This window comes from Hipposideros armiger, unplaced genomic scaffold (assembly GCF_001890085.2).
Source record: "Hipposideros armiger isolate ML-2016 unplaced genomic scaffold, ASM189008v1 scaffold_123, whole genome shotgun sequence".
NCBI classification, from domain to species: Eukaryota; Metazoa; Chordata; class Mammalia; order Chiroptera; family Hipposideridae; genus Hipposideros; species Hipposideros armiger.
Window position 1 is genome coordinate 2,859,581 of NW_017731473.1, and position 8,448 is coordinate 2,868,028.

General features: G+C 38.4%; 1 protein-coding gene across 1 annotated transcript; it reads left to right on the forward strand.

Annotated features, from left to right (window-relative positions):
- Nucleotides 1-1,498: 1,498 nt before the first annotated feature.
- Nucleotides 1,499-5,441, forward strand: B3GALT9 (beta-1,3-galactosyltransferase 9). The gene is made up of 2 exons (XM_019648242.1): nt 1,499-2,580; nt 3,817-5,441. Exons 1-2 carry the CDS (start codon nt 2,575-2,577, stop codon nt 4,918-4,920), a joined length of 1,110 nt encoding a protein of 369 aa, XP_019503787.1. The 5' UTR covers nt 1,499-2,574; the 3' UTR covers nt 4,921-5,441.
- Nucleotides 5,442-8,448: the final 3,007 nt, after the last annotated feature.

The following is an 8,448-nucleotide window of genomic DNA, read 5'->3' on the forward strand; positions in this document are numbered from 1 at the left end:
GCACTTTTTCTCATTATCCTCACTTTATGGAGGAGAGGAAGAAGCTAAGAGACGTGCCCAAAGTGTCCAAAGACGGGTCCACTGAGTACCTATTATGTCCCAAATCCTATTCTAGCGGGTTGTTAGTGAACAAAAATCACTGACCTTCTGCGGCTTACCTCCTGGTGGAGGAGGCAGACAAGTAACTAAGTAAGACACGGTGCAAACTTTAGCAAGTGCTAAGGAGAAAAATTAAGCAAGATAAAGGGGTTCGTGAAGGAAAGAGGGGTCAGATGGTCTCGATTTGAATACCAGCTCTTACACTCTGGCTGTGCCCATGGCCTAGTTACTTAACCACTCTGGTTTTATTTTCCTCATCTTTATAGAGTTATAGTATCCTCCTCTCAATCATTCTGAGGACTAAGATGAAACAAATCTTTCAGTGTCAAGAATTACAACCATGTGCTTCCTATGTGCCAAGTACTCTTCTATCCACTTTGTATGTGTTATAGCACTCAATTACCACAACCACTCTACATGGTAATAGTGGTTACTATTATTACTCCAACTTTAGAGTTGAAGAAACCCAGGTCAAAAGAAGATTTCAGCTCTGGCCCTTTTCAAAGCATAAGTTATCCTTGTCTCTCTGTAAAGGCTCAAACCACACACACACACACACACACACATTCACATGCATCTTATACCAACACTATCCAACAGGACTCACAGCAATGATATTCTCTATCGGTGCTGTCCAATAGGGCAGTCAGTAGCCTCTCATGGCTATTGAACACTTCAAAAGTTCGTAATGTAACTGAGTAAGTAAATTTTTAAATTTATTTTAATGTTGAAATTTAAATAGCCACATGTGGCTTAGGGCTAACATATTGGATAGTTTGGTCCAATTATATAGACATAACACGTAATACAGGTAACACAGTCACACACCCAGTTAGTGGTATAGCACAGCCAAGGCTCCAAACATCCTGAGTTCACCTAGGGTACTTGAAACATGGGGGAAAAAAAATGACCATGTATGGTAGAGGGCAAGTATGGTGTCCTAAAAGTCAGGTGGCAAGAGAGCAAATTTGATTTGGTCAGCAACAGGAAGCCCCTGCAGAGTCCTAAGCCAGAGAGTCACTGTTGACAACGTTATAAGAAAAAATTTCAAAGACATGGGTACACAGATCAGATAAAAAAAAAGTACTAAGGTAATCAAGAAAATCAAGCTCCACTATATATTTGCAGCAAATACTCTCAACCCCAATATGGTAGGAATTTGATAAACTGAAAATTCCAGATGGAGCTGTTCCAGAGACAATATTGTTTGAACTTCTTATGGACAAAGAAACCAAATTCTCTAAGCCCAGAGGAGACCCAGGAGCAAAATTTATGGCTCTAAAAAATGTTGCAAAATAGGATGTTTAATTAAATACCCATAAGACCTATTTAATCATTAGATTTATTAGATGTAAAAATTCCTTTTCTCTTGAATGGTTTCTAAGGTTAGATTTTCCCATTTTATAAAAATTTCCAAGATTAAGTAATGATTGTTGAGAAAGCATAGACAACTTTATAATGAGTTATTCCTAGCCAAATAATTACAAAAACTGCTGTGAATAGCTGATAGGAGAGTCAATATATGAAAATAAAAAGAGGAAATATAGCCTGGTATGAGAACAGAATGGTCAGTACAATTGCTTATATGACAGAAACATGAAAATATACTGGATGTTGTTCTTTTCTTAAAATAAACTTGCTGGTAGAAACAGTATTTGAGATAATTCCTACCCATATATGCTCTAGGAAAATGGCCAACATCAAATGCTCAGTCTCTTCAATTCAGGCTAAAATTGATTACATGTTGTTTTCCATTTTGAGATAAAGTTGCCTGGGAGAGGTAGTTGGATTTAGTAAAGTTCTTGCATGGTCTATATTAGGAATTCAAATTCCTTCCCAATGAGAGATACATCGCACCTCACCATATGTTTCTTTGGGGTGAAAATTTGCACCCACACATGATAACATGCATTCCGTGATGTTTAGTGCACTTCTTGCATGTACATGTACTGGGGGTGGGGGGGCAGGAACTACTCCAACTGTTTTGTTTCTTTCTTTTTTCTATTTCACCATCTTGGCAGATTTCACTCAACTGTTTAGTTTCTTGAGAGACACTCCAAACACGCTGTTTGACATTTCTCCTTGTGTGATGTTGCTGTGGAGAAATGATGTGGGTGAACTGTTCTTTCAACTCCCATACATACTCCACCTGGAACTCAGCATAAAGACAAGGAGGGGTTGGTTTTAAGAGGTACAAAAGACGGGAAGCATTTGAAGAGGTTCGCTTTTTTTTCTTCTTTGTTCTGGATTCACTCTGGCTGTAACATGATCAGCACTTGCTCTCCTATAGAGCCAGCAGGTATTCTGGGACAAAAGCTCAGGTTGATTGGCCAGAGAAACCTTATCCTGAAGTCTCGGGCATAAAGTACTTTACCTCAGTTGCTGTTAGACTGGCGTGATCCTGAGATACATTTGGGCATAATTTGGCATCTGGATGCTATAATTTCCAAAGCTCTGAAATTGCTCACAGACAACATGCAGGTAAGTTTTTTTTTTATAATCTTTGAAGCATTTGTTATCTATTAAAATAGGCTTCGAGAAGGCTGTTGTTTCTTCTCTGTACAAATAATCTGCACTGAGAAAATGGAGAGGAGTTCAGATGATAAATTCAGGAGTTTGTTTTGTTGTTTTTTTCCTATTGAAAAAACATGGAAAAGTAAAAGATGGGAATCAGGATTCTCTTGTGGTTAAGAGTGAGCTTTGTTTGGAATTTGATATGAGTTCAAATCATAGCCCTACTCCACCCCCTCACCCACTGAATGATCTTAGGCAAATTGCTCAACAGCTCAGATGCTCAGCTTAATTTTGAAGAAAAACTATCCGAAAGGGCTATTACCAAGGCTAAATGATTAAGGCATGTAAAGTGCTTAGTGCAGTGTCTGGCCCACGGCAAGTGTTCAATAAGAGATAACTAATATTATGGGGAGGTTTTGTTGATCAAAGCTCCAATTTAAGAGAGATTTAATTCCTTTAATGTTCCCTGGCTTTATTATAATACTGCACATGCTCTTCCAGATGGAAAGTTTCCATCTCCTTTGATGAGGCGGAATAAGCCTGGCACAGGTCCATCCTAGATCTCTGAAGGGGTGCTATGCAGATAGTAGGAATCTGCCCATATTGACAGACATATCAGATGGATTAAGGGACATTGTCAAAACAGACAATGTCAGAATTCAGTATTAGATTAAGTTGAAAAGTTAAACTGGAAGAATGTAAATGTCTGATAGTAGCCATGGTGCAATGGCCAACCAAAGCAACCACTTCATTGAAAAGTAGCCCTTGACCTTGGTAATTAGAGAAGAAACTGATCCAAGTGCTTCAATTCCAGAAAGAACGTCATGTATTTTCCTATAGGCATTTAGCACAATGATGCCACTTGTTACTTTATATCCATGTGTCTATGTCTGATTCCTTCTTGCTTCCCCAGTTTAACACAGCACCTTGTATTATAGTAAGCAGGCTTTCATCCAAACAACCAATATTTTATTCGGTTTCCACTTTGTGCCAAACACTGGACTCAGCAGCACTGGAGAAGAGCAAGGCATGATGCCTGCTGTCCAGGAGGCCACGATCTGGCGGGAGAGACAGATTAGCAAACATAAATAATAACACTTAAAATGATGTACTGCTAAGTGTTATTAAGAGGTACGTAAAGTGTTCAGTGCAAAAGCAAGTGGAAATGAAGCTTGAATGAACATGTGCTCTTTTCTTACGTAGGTGACATTCTGCAGACTTCGGACTCACCAGTGGTGTTTCATCCTGTTTAACGTTATCCTATTTCATGCCCTGCTTTTTGGGGCTGATTTTGTGGAAGAATACTTTCTGCATGCATTGCCTTATGTAAATATGAAAGTTCTTGAAATTAAGGATAAGGCAAGAAAATTGAACATGGAGCCCCTAAGAAGTAATCTTTCCAGATATTATATCTTGAGCCAGTCGGAAGTGTGTAAAGGGAAGAATATATTTCTGCTCTCTCTCATCTTCAGTAGCCCCGGAAATGAAACAAGACGGGACCTCATCAGGAAAACCTGGGGTAACCTGACCAGTGTCCGAGGGCACCCCATTCTCACACTGTTTGCTCTGGGAATGCCTATTTTGGTAACTACCCAGCAAGAGATAGACAAAGAGTCCCATAAGAATAATGACATAATTGAAGGAATCTTCTTGGACAGTGTTGAGAACCAAACCCTGAAGATCATCACAATGACACAGTGGGCTGTGACTTTCTGCCCTAATGCCCTGTTCATTCTCAAGGTTGATGAAGAGATGTTTGTCAATCTACCAAGCTTGGTAGACTATCTTCTCAATCTGAAAGAACACCTTGAAGATATCTATGTGGGAAGAGTTATCCATCAGGATACACCCAACAGAGACCCTAATAGCCAAGAATTTGTCCCTCTTAGCGAGTACCCAGAAAAGTATTACCCAGATTACTGCAGTGGTGAGGCCTTTATTATGTCCCAAGATGTGGCTCGGATGATGTACGTGGTTTTCAAAGAAGTACCCATGATAGTGCCTGCTGATGTGTTTGTAGGAATTTGTGCCAAATCCATTGGCCTCATACCCATCCATAGTTCAAGGTTTTCTGGGAAAAGGCACATCAGATACAACAGATGCTGCTATAAGTTCATCTTCACATCCTCAGAAACTACAGATACCGAAATGCCCCTGGCATGGAAGGAAATTAACGATGGGAAAGAATGCACACTGTTTGAGACTTACTCCGGGCTCATTTCCTGCAAACTTCTGACATACCTTGACAGCTTTAAACATTTTCACATTAGTACCATAAAAAACAATGCCATGTATTTTGGTGATTAGGATTTCTTTGTTTTTCTTATGAGTGCTTTTTAAATTACCTCCTACCTTGTTATAGAAAGCATCCCTCCTTCCTTGTGTTTTATGTAGGTTTTTTTTTGGTTTGGTTTGGTTTTTTTAATGCTGGCTGTTGAATGGCAGGGAGATTTTATTTTTTGTTCTGATGTTTTATGTAGTTTTAATCATTCTCAGAAACCTGCAGTGTTCTTAGTGCCCTGATGTACTACATCATATTGAAATCTCATTTTAAGACATTTAAGTTGGTGTAAGATGCTTTTCAAAATAAAACATCTCACTCAGAAGAGAGGACATTAATTATAACCAAAAGTCTTGTTTCTGTTTACAACTAGTGAATTTAAAAAAAAAATCACATTCTATGGCAATGTCATGACTCAGTGATAGCCATGGTGGCTAATTTTTGAGAATGCTGAGAATGAAAGAAACACCACTAAATAAGGAATTTGTTTAACAACGTATTCATCTTGTCTGCAAGCAGGAAACATTTTAGTACTCTGGGTGGTGGAATTCCATTTAACTTGAAAGTGGCAGCTACCTAGTATATATTAACTTAAACCTCACTAGCATAAAGACTTGGATCTCTAACTTGTGAAACAATTTTCATCAAGTTCACAAATGGGATGCAACAAATTCACATTTCATGTTATGTATATGCATACACTCGGTGTTAATTTCCTAGGGACGCCATAACAAAGTACCACAAACTGGGTGACATGAAACAACACTTACTTGCTTGAAGTTCAGTGAGAGACTAGAAGTCCGAAATCAAGGTAGCAGCAGGGCCATGCTCTTTCTGATGCCTGTCTCTTCTAGCTTTATCCTTGGCTTACAGACACATCACTCTAATCTCTGCCTCCATCTTCATGTGGCCTTCTCCTATGTGTCTGTGACTTCATATCCTCTTTCCTCTGTGCTGAGTCTCTGTCCAAATTTCCCTTTTCTTCCAAGCACACCAGTCTTTGGATTAGGGACCACTCTAATGACCTCATCTTAACTTGATTACATCAGCAATCAAGCAAATCAATGACCTACCTATCTTGAAATAAGGTCACGTTCACCAGTACCAGGGGTTAGGATTTCAGTATCTATTGGGGGGATGCAATTCAACCCACGATACACACTTTCAATTTCTTGTGTACAATGACTAGGCACCAAATCAGTAATTCCCATCCTGGGGTTCTTGGGGATTTTAGGTGTCCCCAAAGTAATACACACTTTGAAAATCCCTGCCGTGACATTTTTTAGATCATATTTTTGGATATGTTACTAAACCATACTGAGCCTCAGTTTACATACAAAATCAGCCTTGTAGGGATTATGGACTAAATGAGGTGTGGCAAGTGTTTAGCATTGGATTTAGCCCATATAAGTATTCAATAAGAGGAAGAGGCAGCATTTAAGAACATTTGTTCTGAGTTAAACAGGTTAGGTTCAAATCTCGGCTCCACTTATTTGCTGTGTGACCTTGTGCAAGTTCCTTAACTTTGCTGTTTCAGTGTCAGGCATAAACAGGATAATAACAGTACCTAACTCCTAGGAGTAGGAGGATGACAACATGAGTTAGTACAGGAAAAGCTTTTAGAACAATGCCTGACACACAGTAATTGTTGGCTATTATCTTCTAAATATAACCAAGTAATAAAAGGAAAACACCTCTGACTAATCTTCAGAAAGCCAGGTTAATATTCTGGCTCTGAGCTGTTGTGACCTGAACAAGGTGCTTAATTTCTCAGGCTCACTGTCTGTGTCTGCAAAATGATACTTACTTGTAAGGCAGTTATGAGAATAAAATGAGAAAATGTATACCAAGTGCCTAACATAAAGTAAATGCTAAGAAATGGTAGCGATTATTAGTAATAACGATAAAGAACTTTGCAACTTTCCCCTAGGCTTTGGTCATATTGAATTACTTTTAGTTCCCCAAATGTCTTCTTGTTTTCGTATCTACCTGCTTGCTCTCCTCTATTCTTCATTTGATTATCTTCAATGGTTCAAGACTCAGAGGTTTTCTTCCCTGGGAAAACTTCCCTCAAACGTAGAATAGGTGTTTTCTGTTTTCCTCCATTAGTGTATTTACTATACGCTATTTTTTTTTTCCTTTCAAACTGGTTTTTATTGCAAGGATCAATTCAAAAATGTTTTTCCCTTCAAAATCTTCAAATTAAAATTATTACATTAGATGATTATGCTATGCTGAATCTGAGCTTTAACACACTAGAAGTCCACTTCAAGAAGCTAAGAAATTTATAGTAACAGCTACTAGAGAAATTTAATAACTTGCTTTAGAAACTATGGTCAAGCCAAAAGGAAGCCTGAATTCTTCCTTTGAATTAAAGAATATAATTTTGCTAAGTCTAATTTATTTTAGTGTTTTAGAATGTAAAAAGTTGCACAGAACAGCTATAATCACTAAATAGACTTCAATCGAACACTCTGAATTTTAGTCTTCATTACACAGGAATAAACTTAAATAACTTTAATTTGAAACATTTTATTACAAATTGGAATTTTTTTTGAGCATGATTTCTGTGCCAAAGTAATAAGCTCTTAAAAATGATTGATTATTCAATATTATATATTAAGAATTGCACTACCAAAAAAAATCTACATTTAAAAAATCTTAGTAAATACCTCAAATATTTAAATGAAAGCACAGTATATTAACAATTTGGAGGTTAACAGCTAAAACTTTACATATGTGCAGGTATCTCTGTTATATATAGACTTAAAATACTTTTTTCTCTTGACAGGAAATGCACAATTTTGAGGACGAGTTAATGTGTCCCATTTGTTATAGTATTTCTGAAGACTCTCATATACTACCCATGCTCTATTTTGTAGAAACTTCTTGGAAAATGTTCTTCAGGCATCTGGTAACTTCAATCTATAGAGACCTTTACAAATTCCACTAAATTGCCCTAATTGCAGAAGTATTCTTGAAATTGCTCCAACTGGTATTATATTTTTAAATGTTAATTTTGCATTAAGGACTATTATTGACAAAGTACCAGCCAGAAGACCATCCAGGTATGGTCACTTGCCCTGAACATTACAGGAACCATTAGATGTTTACTGTCTCCTAGAGAGAGAATGAGTCTGTGGTCATTGCCTTACCATAGATCAACATCACAGTCATTCTATAGATGACCTTCAAAAGTGCCTAGCTAAAAAATAGGACAGGCCTCAAAAACTGCTTGAACACTTAACTGACACCCACTGAACAGATCTTATTCGTCTGATTGAAAAGCTGGAAGAACAAAAATTTCATTCGGGGCCCGTGGAGTGGCGCATTGGTTAGGAGTTGGCTTGGGATGCCAGCTATGAGCAGCAGGACCCGGGTTCAGATCCCACATGTGGGCCAGTGATGCTGTGCCCTCTACAGCTAAGATGGTGAACAACAGCTCAACCTGGGGCTGGGCTGCTGTGAGTCGCCGGCAACGGCGTAGGCTGCAGTGGGGCTGGCCGGCAGCAGGCATGTGCTTTCGTGAGCTGCCATTAGACACTATCCAATGG